An 18,401-nucleotide genomic window follows, 5' to 3' on the forward strand; every position below is an offset into this window, starting at 1 on the left:
CCTGGCCGTGGCCGTTCTTGGCCGCCAGGTGCACGGCCGTGAAGCCGGACTTGTTCTCGTCGGTACAGGACGCGCCGGCCCGGACGAGCACCTTCACGACGTCGGCGTGCCCGCCCTCGGCCGCCAGCTGCAGCGGCGTCGAGTCCGTCAGCTTGTTGCGCGTCGAGATCACGCCGTTCCGGTCGAACTTCATCAGCTCCTCGATCACCTTGACGGAGCCCTGCATCGCGGCGATGTGCGCGCAGGTGTTGCCGTCCTTGCTCGTCGCCATCACCAGGTTCGGGTGCTGCTGGAGCATCAGTTTGGCCACTTCGGAGTAGTTGTTCTGGGCGGCTACGTGGATCGGCTTCTGGCCGACGTCGTCCGTCGCGTCGATGTTGGCACCTAGTTCCAGTAGCAGCTTGCACACGTTCATCTGTCCACTGGCCGCCGCGAGATGGAGCGGCGTCTGCTTCCGCAGCGTGAGGATGTCCACCACCGCGTTGTGGTCGCGGATCAGGAACTTCACCAGCTCCGAGTACCCGTTCATTGCTGCGAGATGTAGCGCCGTTCGCCCGACTCGCGACTTCGAGTTGATGAACGCCTTGTTGGTGATGAGTGCATCGCACACCTGCAGGAAACCGTGCTCGGCGGCCAGATGGAGCGCCGACCGTCCCTCGTTGTCGAACACGTCCACCCTGGCGTGGTTCGCTAGCAGATTGTTCACCAGATCCATGTGGCCCCGGTTGCACGCGATCAGCAGCGGCGTCCAGCCGACCGACGATTGCCGGTTCATCGCCTTCTGGATGTCGGTCGCACTCATGTGGCTGATCATTTCCGTCAGTACGTCGTTGTTGCCGGCCACCGCCACCGCGTGGAAACACGTTTCCTGCGTGGACTTCGTACTCAGCGCCACGTCCGCACCGTTCTCCAGCAGCATCCGCACGATGTCCCGATCGCCGTTCGCTTTCTTCACCTCCTCCTTCACCACCTGACAGGCGTAATGTAGTGCCGTCGCACCGTCTTCGTTCGTAAAATTCAGATAGTTCCGTAACACCTCCTTGCCGTGCTTCATCATCACGAAGTCGATCAGATGCTGCACGATCTGCGGATGGCAGTTTCGTGCCCCTAAATGGAGTGGCGTTTCACCGACCTGCGGGTAAGAGAAACAAACAATTAGCAGGTCTCAATTAACCAACCTCCGCGGCCACAACTCACATTCGACTTGATCAGTGGATCTCCGTTGTCTTCAAGCAGCAGGTCGAGCGTCTGGACGTTCCCATTCTTAGCCGCAACGTGGACCGGTGTTTGGCCATCGTCTGTCGTCTTGTTGGCACCTGCGCCAGACTTTAGCAACATCAACGCACACCGATCCCCGTCCCTGACGCGGGCTGCTATGTGAAGTGGCGTCTCCCGTAGCTTTCCTCCGCGAACATGCACCTCGGCACCGAAGCCGAGCAGCGTCTCTACCACGGCCGGTTTGGCCGATTGAACAGCAATGTGTAAGGCAGTGTAGTGATCCTGGGAAGATGGCGAGTGGTTAGAGCGATCCCCACCATTCGAAACCGTTCGCTACCGTTACTCACATTCGTTGGGACGTCCACCTTCTCACCCTTGTTCAGCAGCGTACTGATGATGCCCACGTGACCGTACTTGGCCGCCGTGTGGATGCTCCGGGCACCTCCCTTGTTTGGCATATGAAGATAGACACCCTTGCGAAACAACGTCGTTGCACACTCGGCATGACCGTTCAGTGAGGCGATATGCATCAGTGTACTACCATCCTTGGTTCGTTCGTAGATACTGGCGCGATACTTGTCCGCCAGAATTTCAATGATTGACGCATGTCCATTTTCAGCTGCCAGATGCATCGGTGTACGATCTGCCAAGAGGGACGCCAGGCATGAGGGGGGGGTCATTTGGGGAATCAAGAGCAACCGCCACTTACCCTGAAAATCGGTAATGCCAGCCGAGGCGCGCACGGTATAGAAGTACTTGACCATCGCCTCGTCGCCCTCGGCCGCCGCGATGTGCAGTGACGTTTGACCCTCGCCATTCTGCACGTCCACGTTGGCACCGTAGTCGATGAGTATCCGGGCCATCTCGACGTCCTTCCGCCTAGCGGCCAAATGTAGCGCCGTGTCGCCATTGGTGGTTGTGGCCTAGAGGAAAACGGATTTTGGGGGGGAGGAGAGAGACAAGTCCCAAGCAAGGGAGGGAAAGAAAACGAACGAACAGATTAATGGCACGAAGTGGGCAGGTGGATCAAACAGGACAATAACACACTCGATGGAAACACTACGGAAGGGAGGGCAATCACTAGAGCACATTACTTCATCCACATCCAGTATGAAACCCCAGCGTCGACGCATACTCCCCATGCACAGTGGGAGCTGGGGTGGACGATGATGATCGCGAGGTTGAGATGAACAGGATGCTCTCGATTGATGATTGATGTAAAACTTTCGTTTTGCCGAATAATCTCTTTTCAGTGGATCGAATTTTCCTCCAAGTGCAACACTATTCAGCAGAATTATGCAACATCTGGTACATCGTTCGTGTGTAGGACGACCGCACTGTACGGCTCTAACCGTGCCGGACTTTCCGTACCGGACGCACCACCGGCTCGCACGACGAGTGCATGTTTGCAACTGCTGCAAACGCCAAGCATCAGTGTCCACCGTTGGGGACTCCATCGGGACTCCACAATTGTCGTCATCGTTCTTCGTGCGTTCCGGGTCTCCGTCGTCGTAGCGCTTAACTACTTACCCACTATGCTTTGCTTTTTCATTAGCTCTCTTGCGACCTCCCCAAAAACCCGCGGGCCGGTCCAAAGTCGGTGAATATGTTTATGCAGCTGAACGATTGTTTATATTTAAAGACCACTTGCCCCTTGATAGGGGCAGGAGTTGGAGCTTGTTTGTATAGGATCCAGAGCCAATCCCCCAGACTCGAGCTCGTGCCTCATACGACGGACGACGGCTCAAAGGCTCCGTTTTGTGTTTTTTGTGCTTCTGTGCAGAGTCGACTGTCCACCGAGGTGGTATATGTCTTTTATCACCGCCAGAGACCGGTGTAGGCTTTTCCGCTTTCCATTCGGTCATCCGTCTTTCTCGGCAGTTTCGCGCAGAGACGTGAACGTGGCTCTTTTCCCTTTGTAGCCAAACGAACAGCCGTCGGATCCATTCGATGCAATTTCGTTTCTTGTTGAATGAATAGCTGGAACCTCGCGGTTTAGTTTAGGAAAGGAATAAAAACCAACCCAGCGGAACACTCGACTTGACTAAGGAATGGCCAACGGAACTTCGTTGACATGTTCTTCTAGTGGTCTGTGGTTTTTGCATCTACTTCCGGCGCTTTCGATTCGTGCCGTTCGTTGGTGGGAGCTTTTTTCCTTTCTTCGAAGAGGTCTGGTTCTCATAGGGCTTCTTCGTAAAAACCAACCATAAGTAATTGACTCTCTTATCCGTTGATTAGACTTTAGTTTTCATAACTGCTCGTTACGGATCGTTTGCTGGTTGGTTTTTCCAGAGGTTGCCTTTCCATTGCCCAAAGATGACGGATGGAAACCGCCTTGAGTGGGCTCGTCCTAAGCAACACCTGCGATTCAAGGCAGACCACGACGGCTTCGAGCTGCACGACACACGTCACGGCAATGGGGGCCCTCGCTCAGGGCCTACCGCTATCAGCTGACAGGGTACTGATTTATAAGGTGAAGGTTTCGGAGACCCTCCCTCCGCAAACCTTCTTTTGCTGGCCGTCCCGACCCTCAAGGTGGTGTCTTTTATCGTATGCCATTTCGATCTCTTTTTCTCCCGGTACTGCTCTGCCACGTCGTTTCCTGCGACTTATGTCACACGCTCTTCCTAGTGTGCCATAGTGCAGTAGGGGTTGGGGGACAACACCATCAAGGATGCGACTCCACAAAGCCACCTTCGGGGGTCTGCTGAAAATGTGCCAAGCAGCAGGGTGCAACAATGGTGCGCTTGAACAGCGTGAAACATGCGGAAGGCAGGGAATTAAGCAGTTGAAGTTCAAGTTGCATCTACGGAGGAAGTGGCGGAAGTTCAAGCGAATGCTTTGCATAAAAAAACGGAACAAAAACACGGGCTGTACGTGCGGGGGAAAGTGTCACAAAGGAGGACAAATTAACACACGAGGAAACACACACACACACTGTACTTTCGCGAAGGTCGACCAATAGCGTAAAAGAAACACTAGAAATTCTCCTAATTAACCCTAGAAGCATGTCATGTTTGCCTTTCCTATCAAATGTTGTAAAATTCAAAGACCATCACTGACGGCTGCCTTAAATGACAAACCGCTTTCATCGAACTCCTTGGGTTGAACCCCAAAACACCAGTTCATTGAACCCCTAATGAATTTAATATTATTAAAATGATCAATGTGCTACCGTTGGCGGTTTTCGAAAACAAACTTCTCGGGCCCTTCTGTTTCCTGCTGGCCCAGCACGATCGATCCACACTTCAGTCTGGGTTTTGTGTGGCGACAGCCTGCTCCATTTCCGTTCCGGCAAGAAAGTTGACTTTCCTTTGATGTTTGGCAACTCATTAACAGCACCACCTCGCCGTCCCGGAAGTGATGTTTATAATTGTCAGTCTAAAATGGTTTCCCCGGCCCAGCGGAACGGTGTTCGGTGCACATCAAATGGCAGCTCAGCATAGGCAACTCAACTAATCACAAGTCCCTGAACGTGAAGGAATCCGGAGCCATTGAGATGTTTTTACTGGGTGGAACGGGGTGCGGGTGGAATGTACCCGTTGAGCTGATGTTCCGAAATTGGCGCGGAGTTTAAAAATCGCAAACAGTATGTTCCGCGTGGAACGGGTTCCGGTTTTCCCCCGGGGGTGCCCTTCGTCATCGGTAGCTACGCGAATTTCCCCTTGCGAGGGTATGTTTTGTGCCGTCCTCTTCCTGCATAAGGGAGGCTTTCAAACCCAAGGGGAGACTTCTTGGAGGGGCGATCGTCAGGGGGGTTGAAAACAAACACTAGCTCGCCCTGGGTCCCTGCTCGGTGGAGCCGAAGACAGAGTCCCCCGCGCCCCGTCACCGTGGGGACGATTGAACAACAATTCTTTCGTTGCTTCGCGCTGTTTCATTTTTTTGTTTCGTCGGCGGTTCGCGAATTCACCTCACGGACGCGGGACTAGCGCGGTGGAGGCGCGTGGTGGAAGCACTAAAAATCAATCATTCCAGGGCCAAACACCAAATCTTGCCGCGATTGGTTTCGGTTCCGCACACACTACGGGTTTGGAACCGCTGGGTTTGGGAAAACCCCCGTTGAAAACGAATGGCTTTTGTCACGGACACTACACCCGCGACCACCGTTTTAGTATTACTATTATTTGCAACCGAATTTCCACCCGGGGCAACACCGTCACCACCGTCACTCCGACAGACCGCACCACACTCCACACTTCGCACCACTTCGTCGGGCCGGAGTTCCCCGCAAAAGTGGGTCAGTTAACGCCCGGACTTCGGGTGAGTTCACCCAGTATGATGCATTCGATGCCATCACACCACATCGTTCGGAACTTAATCACATACACACAACTTTACCCCACCGTTACAGACGTTCCAGTGGAGTTGGAGGACGTTTATTACACACTTGCATAGGAGTTCCTGTCACTGACACCGGAGAGGTTTGCAACCCTTTGTCGAGTGGTCGACGCATTGATTGACGGCTTTGTACACAAAAACTCAGGATTTCTGCGAGCTCTCCCTGCTCGCCGTGGCACAAACGATGCACAAACGTTACGTAACCGTGCTGAATGCAGTTAGAGTACAATGCTCAGTTTTCCGTTTTGCTCCTTTCCGTTGGTTTGTTGTAATTTTTTCGCCAATTTCCTTACGTTCACTAGCGTTTCCAATTGGGACGATGATAATTTGCGTATGGAAGCGGAATGGATAAAAGATGAGGAATGTGCACAGAACGCCTCGTACAGATATTCGTGATACACACAGATACACAGACACACACAAACACACGGTACAACTGCTTGCTTTTAGAATGAGATTCTGAGATACTTGGGATGAAAGCAGATACTATAGCGTATAAGAGACTCGCACGCACAAGCCTTGAATGCACACACACTCGATTCACAAGCCTTTAATGGACACAAACGCACACACACTCAATCATAAATGGAACACTACAACCATATCTGCAACCCTTTTTGGGGAAAACGGCCACAGAACTCCACAGACTCCGGGGCATCTACGCATGGGATGGAGCGCAATATCCTGCGCGACTCCGGGCGGTTCCGGCGGGCTACTCACCTTCAGCTGATCCGCCGTCTGGGACGAGAGCAACTCCCTGCACATCGACTGGTTGCCAGCCTCGACGGCGAGCAGCAGCGGGATCTTGCCTTTCTGTAAAAAATTATGCCTTACAATCTCTTTCCACGTGGCGGCCCGCCGACGCTGCTTCCGGCGGTAGCTGAGCGAGATAAAATTGGTAGCGAGCCGGTGCACCCCGATCCCGTCCCGGTGCCGTTCCCGCTCCCGCTCCCGTTCCCGCTCGGCGGGGCGCGCCCGCACCCCCTCGGCCCGGCGGCGGCTCGGTGCGATCGACGACGATCGGCGGCTCGTGGCGGCTCTGGCGGTGCCACTGCTGCCGGCGCTGGTGTTGCTGGTCCGGCGGGCGGCGGGGCCCGCATCCACCGGCCCGACGGTCAGCAGCCGGCGGTCGGAGCCGACGCCGACGACCGGCCCACCACCCTGCGGATTTACCTCGGTTGCGTTGCTGGCGAAGGCGGCGGAGAACGAGCCCGCGGTCAGTTCGGTCGGCGATCTCGTGGGCGTGCGGGGCGAGCTGCCGTCGGCCGACGCCCGGTCCACCTCCGCCTGGACGGCCGCCTTGATCGGGTTGAACTTGGCGTACTTCGACTGTACGTTCTGGAAGCGCTTGCCGAAGTTGGACATGGTCCTACCGTGCCAACTGTCATATTTGAACTACTGAGGCGCGCAATTTCGTACCGATTTGCCTTGGCTTCGGGCGCTCGGGCACGGCCTCCGGGCCCTTCCCCACCGGTTGCCTCTTAACTCTACCTCCGGGAACGTCACAATAAAAGTCCTTCGAAACGCGAATTTCGAACGGTACCACCCGTTGTCCTATCCTCTTTCGCCGATAGGCGAAGGAATCGGTGCGAGCTTCGTCTTCGTCGAATCGCAATCCGACTGCCAAAAGGCTGCACGACCGCCCGCACGCCCGTGTGTTGGTTCGCGGGGCTACGGTGTGATAGTGTGCTCGGTTTGGAGCATCTCTACAACGACAACAACTGCCACCAACACCACCACCAACAACAATAGCAACAACCACCCAAGGGTACCTTCGAACGATAATGATATTCCGCGTCCGATGGGCGCACCATGTTGATAGCACCGTGCACCGTTATTATAACGCTATTTAATTTTACCCCCCACCCTCGGACCAACTCCAGACAAGGCAAATAATCAAGTTCTGCCAGCGAAACCCCAGCACCCCTCGGCGCCCAGACGGACACCCACACAGTCCATCGCCTAAAGCAGGTGTTAAGCGTTTTGCATTTCAAACGGCGGCAATTTAGCACGAGTCCGCAAGATAGTTTGAGACTCGAACACCAGCAACACTAATGTGCTCGAACGTGCCCCCGGGCATGAAGGCCTCGGGTAGAGAAAGGACCCGCGCATAAACTTCAAGTGATAAACCCAACGCGGGCTATCTACGAAACCCTCTCTTTCTCACTAGCAACTCCTTACGGCTGGAGCTCCGGAAGGCTCTTCCAAGAGCCTAGCCCTGATCGAACTTTTGCCACGCAAGAGACCCACACCGTATAAATATCTGCACCTCGCCGAACGGTGGGAAGGTATAAAAATACAAATTTTGGCACAATTCCCTCACGAGCCAAGAGGAAAGAGTCGACGGGGAAGGTCTTTCAGGGGCCGCTAGGAATCGTTGGAAGCCAACTCCACCGTGGGACAGACTTGCGGCAGTTGGAGAGTGTCTTTTGGCAGCTCGGAACACTCTCTCACACAAGCACACGAAATGGAAGGTTCATTGAAAAAATCAAAATAACAGTACAGGAACCCCAACCAAGCACCATAAACACAAGCCCTGGTCGAGATTATAGTTCGGCTTCACCGACAACGTGCACGTTCGGCAAAGTTTCGCGTCTTTTCGCACCGGAAAAAGAAAAGTTCCAGTCCGGAGAAGGAACAGAAGTTCGAAGGCGGAAGGCGGCTCATCGGCTATCAGCTGAATTGTTTATGGCCGACAATCGAGTCCTCTCGGGGGAAGGTTCGGGCTGGAATACCCTCTCCCAAAACGGTGGATGGATATGTATATGAAGCAACCCACGCAAACGCCTCCGGTCTGAGGTTTTTGGCGAATTGATGCCAAACCTTCACGCAATGCCTTGCACACGAGCTAGCTCTAGTCCTGACTGGACCAACCATAGACACCGCACAGAGCACGCCAACGCCACCACCATCAGATGGAAGGTGCGAGGATATTCACCGAATCGAACCGCAACCGGGTCAAGCGAAGACTGCACGCATATGGAGCTGATAGCACGTCTGGGCTTAGGAAGACCACACACCCACCCACACACACACATACACACTCCCTAGTACCTGGTCCCGGTGGAGGAGCTCAGCCTTGGGGCTGGCTCGGTAGGAAGATCGCAATGGACGCGGTCTCATCGCGCGGTTTACCACACACTCGCGCGCTCCAGGACTGTCACCTTACTACTGGTGGTGGTGATCAAACTGTCACGCGGGCCATGTGGCGGATAAAGTAGTAACAAGTACCACAAGTACCCCGTCCACCTTTCCGCCATCCCGCTTCCCCGACTTGCAGGTCCTTCTTTGTTTCTCCGCTTCAGAAATCATCATATGGTAACACGTTCCGAGTTCTTCAGCTGTCTCACTCTCTGAGCCCAGTGGCTCCACTTAGACTTAGGCTTCTTTTATTGACTTGGAACTTGTGGAAGGAGCGAAAAACAAAAATTCCCGTGAATTTATAGTGCACCCCTCGGCAAATGCATTCTTTCCAAACAGTTTCCCAAGCTCGGGAGTGGGAGTGCAATAAAATTATAAATTGCATTTCTTACGAAGCAAATCCTTCCGACTCCAACTGGAAGCATTCGTGTGAACCGCCTTCGCAAATCGCAAACTTTCCCGCAACACGAAGGAGCCGCCAGAAGCGCCATCGGATGTGCAACAGGCACGCTCGAACACTTCCGGTTGCATGCTGCAGCCGAGTCCAGCTCTTAATTACAACATCGAGCGACTGACCTCCTACTGGCCCGAACAAAAAAAAAAAAAAACGAAACAGGCACAAGGCAGGCAGGAAAACGTGGGCCGGTCCCGAACGCCAACGAAAACCCCTCTCCCGATAAGTTATGACCAACCTGTAGGTGAGGGATTCCTGCCCTTCGTCAGGTGGAAAATAAAAAAGCACGTCTTACTCGAGGTGAAAATAAAGAACCCAAAACGCGACCATGTGCGAGCCTTCTTTCGACGCCCGTTCGCAAGCGGTGGGAGGGGTGGTCCCATGCGCGGTGGACTTCTTTTCCACCTTCCGAAACGTTTCTCCCGTGATTTTTCGCTCGAGGCTTGACGCTTACGGTCGCTTCGAGGAGTCGTGGCCCATACGTGGTGAATGTCATAAATTGTTTTTCTTACTATTTATTGCTATTGATCCAACCGAAAGGTAATCGCATTGGGTTTTGTTTTTTTTCCTCGCATATTTTGGTATCGCTTGGTCCAGGGAAGTCCCGATTCGGGAGCCATTTGCATTGTGAGGAAGGTGAAAAACATTTTGAAGCTAGAGAAAATAATTCTAGAGACGAACAAGTTACAAGCAACCAAAAATTGATTATTTTCTAGAAGGAATCAACGAACATATTTATCATAGAACAGTGAATTTTTTTCCAATTCTGACATGTTTTGACTCATATTTCAAGAGAATCCTACAAAATGACTTAATTAGTTTACATCACCCTACTCAAACATTTAAAAACGCTTCCCAAGTACAACAAATATTTCAAATTATTCCAAAATCACCAATAAACAAGGTTGATCTACGAGCCTTGCGACCTTCCTTGAAACACAACAGCTCCACGAAGCTTCATTCAGCTCCCAGACCTTGATGGATAGCGGGTTTTTTTAGTTCGGGTGTTGGTATCGATTTTTCTCCGGTTTATCATCAATCAATTGGCAATGCAATGGCGATTAATTTTGCCAACTGAAACTCGCGAAAACGCGACGAAAAGCTACCTCACCGACCTGTGCAGCCGTTCACCAAGCCAAGCTCATTAAACGCGAACCGTCTGCCATGGCCCGACGAAAAATCGCATTCCGAAGGACAATCGTCACGGCTGGATGGGGGTAAAAATACTCCTGAATCGGACATCCAGCGCACGAGCGTTTCGAAAGGAGATAGAAAATGAACATCGATACGGCAAACGGAAGAGGATGAAATAGGCAACGTGTCGAATCGGGCGATATTGATCGGTTTGGACCTTTTTGGACGGGGTTTCGTGTTTATGCCCATCGGGTTCGGGTTTCGCTCGGTTGGAACTTAGTGAACTGTACTTACACACAAACACACAAACAGATTCCAATAGACGTATTGGTAAGGCATTTCCGAGGCACAGACACTTCACAATACGACTGTGAAGCGCACGGTGTCCTTCCGCTATCTGTTTCCTGTCTGCCAACCTGAGTGTCTATGTAACGCGGGAACCAATGGCATAGGAGCAGGAAGGGCAGTCATTACACGATTTATGACGCACGAGCACAAGTGGACTTGGGTGACTAATTTGGGTTCGACATTTTACATTACGTTACAAGTAACTTCAATGACACCAACAGCTAAAAACCTGTTGCTAAAAAAAATATTAATAATTAAATTAATTAATTAAGTGTTGATAATAATTTCTGTATCAAACTTTTCAGTTACGTGATGAAATAAAATCTAATTTTTAAATAAAAAATCGTTAATTTTTGGACTCAGTTAGTCAGGAAAATATGTTTTGCAATGAACCTGCAAGCGATAAATAAATCATAAGTGGGCTAAAACTTATTCGCCGCCACTAGAAATCAAATAACAAATTGTCAATAAACAGCTTGTAACATCCTTCCGTTCTCTGTTTATTCGATACAATGCATCCGATACCGAACAAGTTTTCAAACCGAGGGAGAGGAATTACCCTTTATGGTTCAACGTTTTGGCAAGCGGAAAATCAGGTCAAAAGACCTCAACCATTTCGCCTAATCCCCACATCGGGCGAAAGGCGCGTGGGGGCGAGGTTGGGGTTACAAAAATTGAATTTCTCCCTTTTGACTCGGTAGGTGAAAGAAACACCTGTCAATCGTGGCCCAATTCCCCCCAGAGGACTTACATTGTACGGTTCGGCGTTACTTGCAGGTGAAGGACTCGCTGCTTGTTACCGACTGGCTCCACAACGGTGGACGTGAAAATGTTCCTCCGCAGAGGAAACCTCGGAGGGCCGGTGCAAATAAACCCCGCCCCCGTCTCGCTACCAATTCGTCGCTCGGAGGCTCCAGGAACAAGGTGGGCTGCAACTAATCCGAAACTCGCATACTTACTCCATCAGTCTTTGTTCGGATGTCCTTACCGGCTGCAGTGAGCAGCGCGCGTAGAATCGCCGTTGCCGTCCCGGTCTGCCTGCTCGCTACCAGATGTACGGCCGTTTGTTGACGTGACTGCGCGAACGAAAGGGGGGAGGAAAGGAGAAAGTAACGGCAATTATTACCACCACGGTCATAAACGGTTCGCTTCGGCCATAAAAGAGGGCTGGCCGAAGCGTAGGAGTAACCGGAGCCAAAACTAATCGCGGACGATCCATCAGTAATGTGATCCTTCGGTGACGGCAGCTCAATGGACGGCACTGTGGAGTTGGAGGGGGGAGAGAGGTGTTCCCCTTCCCCAGCCTTCACACAGAATACTTACCCCCGCCTGCTCCTGGGGCTGCAGCTGGCCCACGAAATTTTCATCCTCGAGCAGAAGCTTTTGGAAGAATTTGAAGAACGCCTCCTCCTTGGCTTGCGCCTCCTCCTCGTAGGCATTTAAAATAAGTCTCTGCAAGGATACGTGAGTGATTGCTTACGGTTTTTGTGTGTGTGTGTGTGTGTATCGGCATTAGACATGGCTAACGGGTGCCATTGTTTCTCCTTTCGAATGAATGAATGGATTCGTGTGTTACGTCAATCATTGCGACTCGTTAATATCCGATTGTTTCGAAAAAGAAAATAAAGCATCTCGCCCGAAGAAACCCTTTTGCTTAATTTCCTTGCCAGTCAATTGAGTTGCCATCCAAGAACCATTCAAGAATCATTCCGAACTCAAGGGAAAATTTGCTTCAAGACAAAGCGCGACAACACCTACGGCTACATCCTCCAGGCTGGGCTCGGCACGCTCACTGGTGTCCATCACTTTCTGCACCATCGACTTCATCTTCGGCTTGCCCTTGGGCTTCTCCATGTTCTCGCTCGTAGCCGCTCGACGCACCAGCACCGTCAGACAGAAGACGCATTCAAACTGCACAACCGTCGGATCGTCGTCGCCGTCGTCGCGACTCGAAGCGTCCTGAGACATTGCCGCCCTCAGACTGACACGGGGCGGACGGTTCACCCTAAGATGGGCTTTCGGTGTAAACCCGGGAAGCACTGTACGCGCAGCCGTTTCATTATTAGTGGCCAAAAGTTACCGCTCGCGTTGGGAAAACCCTCGGGCGGCCCAAAAGCACAGTTAACAATCGTGTCGTCGGTGAAATCAATGGCTTCGCGGTAGTTTTGTATTTACTTCCCCTCCCAAAAGGCCGTGGGGCACAAACTTTCGAGCCGTCGATGCCTTTCGATTATCCATTTCCCGCATCGATGGAGGCACCCGGTTGTTCTTATATATGTTTATTTATTTGGTTTGGTTTCGAGCTAAAGAAACCCGCACGATGGGGTTCTTTTGTTTCTACTTCTGTAAGTAGGCCAGGTTGGTCGCGAAGCAATCGTAAATTGCGAACCACCGTGGCTTATTTATGTCACTTCCGCCTTCGATTGACTTTTATTGGCCCCGTGCCGTTTTTTGCGTAGTTTGTCTGGGCGTAAAACTCCTCCAAAGTAGACGAATCACCGAAACCGAAAATAATCTACCACATCACTAGGGAGAGGAACCACACAACTGGGCTTCTTCAGAGACAGTGACGCGTTGGCCAAGCCGTGCGGACCCAGACTACTTACCCACGTATCCGAGTGGTTCAGATCGAGTAGCTTCGCGATCAGCTCCATGCGAACTGAGCGTCGCGTCGGAAAGTTGGCTCCAGTAATGGCACCAATGATTGCCGCTGGTGAGTTGAAAAGTTGAAAACTCGGTCTACCGAGGCACCGAAAAAACCGCCCCCCAAGTCCCCCAAAGTCTGTAAATTGGACGGGACCTGCGTTGCCTGGGTTCATAAAATTACCGAACCACTTCCGCCAGCCAAACACCCACTCGGAGGTTCTCATGCAGTGGAACCATTTTTCGTTCCCATCCGAAAGGCGAAAGGTGAATGATTTTCCTCACTTTTCCACACTCGATCGAGGCGTCAATTAGGAAATCGGGGGTGGGAAAGGATCTGGGGAGTTGGTGCAATTGGTTCGCGTATAGCAGAGCCTTCACTCAAATTCGGTACTAAATGCACCTCCACCCTTCCGCCTGAGTGAAAGCCCCGGGAAAGCGTACGTAGTCACTGACTTTTGTTTCGACTACACTAAAACACGGGCCCGAAAAAGTTTCCCCACCAACTTTTCCATACCCAGAAAGGGCATGGAAAGGTGCGTGCGAACGGAGGTGGAAAAAGCAAACTGACTCGCAGGCGAAACTGACATGGAACATATTTGCTGTAAGGCGCAGGGCGTGCGGGAAGGTTTGACCCAGATCCGGCTCCGGGAGAGGTTAGGAACCTCCGACACGTATGAGCATGTAGTTAGGGTTTTGTATTTGAAATTGTGAGCGAAAATCAATTTAATCACAACTTTGCCATCATTAAAACCGTCAAATTAGCAGGTTTAAAATTAGTTTCAAACATAATCGTTTGTTTAAAAATGTCGAAAAACATGAACAATCCATGTAGTGTGTTTTGATTGCTTGTAGACATGATTCGATCGAACGAAATGCATAATAAACTTGTAGTTACGAGAGTTACTTTATATAATTAAAAAAGAATTGAAATTGAAGTGTAATTTGGAAACAGAAAGACGTGAGGAATTTACATCATAAAAGCACAACAAAACCTGGATTAAATTTGGAATACTCATATAAAAGTTTGTATAAATACTACAAACATAGCTTGATTTGAGTAACAAACTGTCACGAATCGCAAACATCCATTCATTCGTTCAATGTTCCCCCGTTGTTGAAACGTTCCTGCTTAGGTTTACCTTGATCTTCCACCCTTTCGTACCGGACATACCAGCCCGCTGCATTCGGAAGGCTAGATAGTAACACACTGCTTGAACATAGTCTCGTAGCCGCTGAACCGCCTGCCCGAGCTCTTCCGCGCTCCCGGGCTCATACTCATCCGCTAGCACCGTCAAACCACAGCACGGCACGGCGAAGGCATCGACCATAGGCGAAAGGACGGAAGGACCTCGTGCGAGTCGGCTTTTCCTCTCCTTCTTGACTTCGGCAGGACACGTGGCTTTGTTGTTATTTACTTCGGCTCGCGGCTGCCATCTAGAGGCGGCACGACGAACCTTCGCCGGTTGCACGGAAATGCCAGCAGATGGCCTCAGGGAGCGACCGGCTTCGAAAAACACATGCAATTACTGTCCGTTAAGCGAGTGGAACGAGCGATACGAGTTTTCCCTTCTAATAAGTAAACGGTCACGTGCTTACTTTCACTTCCTTTTCCACAACCGGCGACAACGCGACCCGGGCGACTACTGTCTTATCAGTGCTCCGGTGCTCTTCTTCGATCCGTCCGATACCGTGCACCTTACGTAACGAGAGTGCCTGCTGCACTTCGCCAACAAGCACACGAACCCGTCCCTTCTCTTCACCCGTCCGAATGGTCCTACGCCAAGGCCGAAAAACAATGAACCACCTTTCACTGCCGCGCGGCGTCACTTTGAATTAGTTTAACCCGCGCGTCTTCCGAGCCGCCTTCGAACGCCGTTTCGCATACGATAGACAGCGCAGGCCGAACGAAACGTCCACGATGGCAAGCAGTCGAAGTTCAACTAAATTGAAATAAGTCCCATCTTTTTCGAACATTGAAATTGAAAATATTACCCACCCGGGCGCAATGTTTTCTTCGTGCGAAGGGAAGAGAGGGCAATAAAAAGATGTCGGGGGGGAAAAAACTGTACCGAAGACATATAAACAAGTGCAAAAGGGAAGATGCTATCGTCGGGTAGGAAAAAACACATCGACAGAGCGAGGGAGAACGCAAGCCCCGAATGGCAAACAACCACCTTTGCATACCACCAAACATAAACAACGACAAATCAATGCCTGCACGGCGTCGTTGTTTGGCCCCGATTATCAGACGGATGGCGGAAGGACGAGCTGGCTGCGGGCGTATGGTGGAGGAAGCATCAAAAATATGATATTCTTTTTCCTCGTTTACACCCATTTTCCTTACGGAACGAATCCCCCCGAACCGCCAAACAATCCGCTTCGCTCGGTGCAGAGCAGTGCATTTCCATACCCGAATACCCGAACATCCTGCCACGGTTTTTGGTGTTGGTTGCAGTGGAACGGTTTTGCTGCGTGCCTACCAGACTCAAACATGGAAAACGGGCGACAACCAGCAAACATTCGAACGGAATGGAGGGAAGCTCAAATCGAGTATGATGTCTGCTGGTATATTTGAGGTTTCGCCAGCGATGAAAGTTGACTGAGAAGGGCACAACGATGGACGTGAAGACGATTCGAAAATGTCATTTCGTTTTTCTTTCAGCTTGATTTGAAGTTTTCAGTGGATCAATGTTAATTAGCGTTAAAAACTGTTCGTTCTTAAAAAAAAACTATTTTCTTCATGATTTTCCCATTCAATTGAACTGTCTCCAATCGATTTTGTGGATTTTTTTTTTAGTTTCAATTACCGCGTTCATTAATCGTAATTGCTATTAATGGAGACGCCTGGTGTTTTCAGTGGAGGCGCATGGTGTTTTGTAAAACATTCTCTCTGTGAACACGGTGCGTTTTGCTTTAAATGTTGAACATCTCTTTAATATAGAAACAGTGTTTATAATTAACATAAAAGTTTGGCATTATTGATGGATCGTCCGCAGGTTTGGCAAAATATTACGAATTTATATCTGAAACAAAGAACGCTGTCTACTACTTACCCCACCAGTTGAATAAGGATCTACACCCCGTTTTTGTAAAAGTAATTTAACTACGTCTTCTCTAGAGTACATGGAAGCAATATGTATCACATTGTAATTGTCCTGAAATTAGAAAACATATCGATGAATGTTTTAAGTAAATATTTCAAAATACAGCTGAAAAAGTAACATTAACATATAAACATCGTTTCATAAAAAAAAAATAAATTAGCTTTTTATAGGCCAGAAAACACATTCCTTTTATCGTCGTGATCTTTGCAAAATGGAATTTCCTGATTATATATGCTTCTTAAATTTCTATCGAACAACAACAAGAAGCCTTCGAACGGAAGGAAGTTTAAATATTTATAGGGTACGCCTATGGTTTGAAACCTACACGAATATGCTACCGGCCAACAGGAAACATGCATGGCGTGTTCAGTTGAAATGGGAACGCCATATCAATCGGCAGCCATCTTGCGCCACGCCTAACTTTAGAATTATTTTAATTTCAACGAAAGCTTATTCATTCATCGAAAATGTTCCCATACACGCATGCGATTACCGGTAACAAGAACAGCAGGTCACTTTCTAAAATCACCACCGTTTGCGCCAATTTCCGTAATGGTCCACATGGTTGCGGCTAGTTCATCAGAAACCGATACCGTGAGTCATGGTTTTAATTTCAAAATGGAATAAAATTCTTATAATGACCCCAATTCTTCAAACCATTAACCCACAAACCTTCCGAGCGGATATCAACTCTGCACCAGAACGTTTCCTTCCACGTGGAGGCCAGCTACTAATGAGATAAGAACCTCGCTATTTTCCTTCCATCCGGTCGAAGGTGTGCCCGACAAGCACCAGCAAACATGCAAAGTTCAACGTCATCCTGCCCAAATGCCCTTCCATTATGGGCCAGTTAAAAGTTCACTGGTTTGGGGAAGGTTTCAACATTCGACATACACGATCACGGGGTTGTTTTCGTCGCCTTTTCGATTGGAGAAAGAAAAGGAAACGCTTATTGCTTCCTTAAGCACGCGAGAAGATTGCCTTGAACCGTAACGGGTGAAAAGTCAAGATTTGGCATTAGGAAACTATTCCACCAATCGACCGAAATGGACCGAAATTCAATTAAAAACCTAAGAAGTGTGGCATTCGACCAAAAATATCTACAAATTTATCACTGCGGTTGAATATGCAAATCGGCGCTTCGTTCACACGTATTCCATTTTTGGTTTCCTCTCACGATTCCGAGGAAGGTTTACATTTTTGTCCGCAATGTCCAATCTCATGGGGTTATTTATGGCGCAAGTGAACGAAATTTGATAAACCACCGCTTCACGTGATGCGGGCCGTGCTGGTGTTGAACAACAAAAACCGGTAGCGTCGTTCCGTTGTGTTTTGCATTTCCTTCCTTTTTGAAATCCTTGGCAAAAGATAAGGCCAACCGAAAAAGTGAAAGAAAACGAAGTGACTCGAAAACAAGCCAGAATCGCGGCATGTTTTCTCGTGTCGTTTAATACCTCGATCAATCTGGTGCAGGCACGCAAAACCTGTTGCACCCAGAGTCCACCAGCCGAGCGGACAGGACAACGGCGATGACTGCGATGATGATCATGCAAATGTGGCCTCCGGTTGCCACCCAAACTATGCGTTTTCCAAGCTTCAGCAAACCACGCGAACGGTTTCTACAACAACGAACCACAAACTGCCACATAGCTCCTTATATACCTAGCGGTTTGGTTGTGCTAGTAGCTTCCGTCGTGTTCGTGCAGCAACATAAACACTCAAATTCTTCTTCGAACCCGTTTTTCTTTCTCTTTCTATATAAAGTGGTAACTTAGATACGCACTTTCCGTGTAGTTGTATCATGTTTCGGAGGGGAAGTTGTGTTCCAACACTTGCACCGTTAGCTTACGTTGAGTATTTGTTTCTTTGGGTAATAAAGCTTGGCGAAAAGTTTATTGATGACAAATTGGAAAGTTTGTACCCGTTTGAACTTGAGCGAAGTTGCTAGCTTATCTATTGATCTTTGGTGAGCTAGCATGAATAATAAATTATGCTGAACGTGCATTTTCATTATT

At 50.0% G+C, this 18,401-nt stretch overlaps 1 protein-coding gene across 2 annotated transcripts in view; it reads right to left on the reverse strand.

Moving 5' to 3' along the window:
- Nucleotides 1-18,401, reverse strand: part of LOC131262860 (serine/threonine-protein phosphatase 6 regulatory ankyrin repeat subunit B) — a 34,504-nt gene that overhangs the window by 8,678 nt on the left and 7,425 nt on the right. For both annotated transcript variants that reach the window (XM_058264945.1, XM_058264944.1), the window contains 7 exons: nt 16,336-16,437; nt 11,596-11,712; nt 6,280-6,372; nt 1,928-2,141; nt 1,566-1,861; nt 1,198-1,500; nt 1-1,132 (listed from right to left, as the gene is read on the reverse strand). The exon at nt 1-1,132 is cut by the window's left edge and continues 296 nt beyond it. In XM_058264945.1, coding sequence (XP_058120928.1) covers nt 1-1,132; nt 1,198-1,500; nt 1,566-1,861; nt 1,928-2,141; nt 6,280-6,372; nt 11,596-11,712; nt 16,336-16,437 — 2,257 coding nt within the window. The remainder of the gene's footprint in view (nt 1,133-1,197; nt 1,501-1,565; nt 1,862-1,927; nt 2,142-6,279; nt 6,373-11,595; nt 11,713-16,335; nt 16,438-18,401) is intronic.

This window comes from Anopheles coustani, chromosome 2 (assembly GCF_943734705.1).
Source record: "Anopheles coustani chromosome 2, idAnoCousDA_361_x.2, whole genome shotgun sequence".
Taxonomy (NCBI): domain Eukaryota; kingdom Metazoa; phylum Arthropoda; class Insecta; order Diptera; family Culicidae; genus Anopheles; species Anopheles coustani.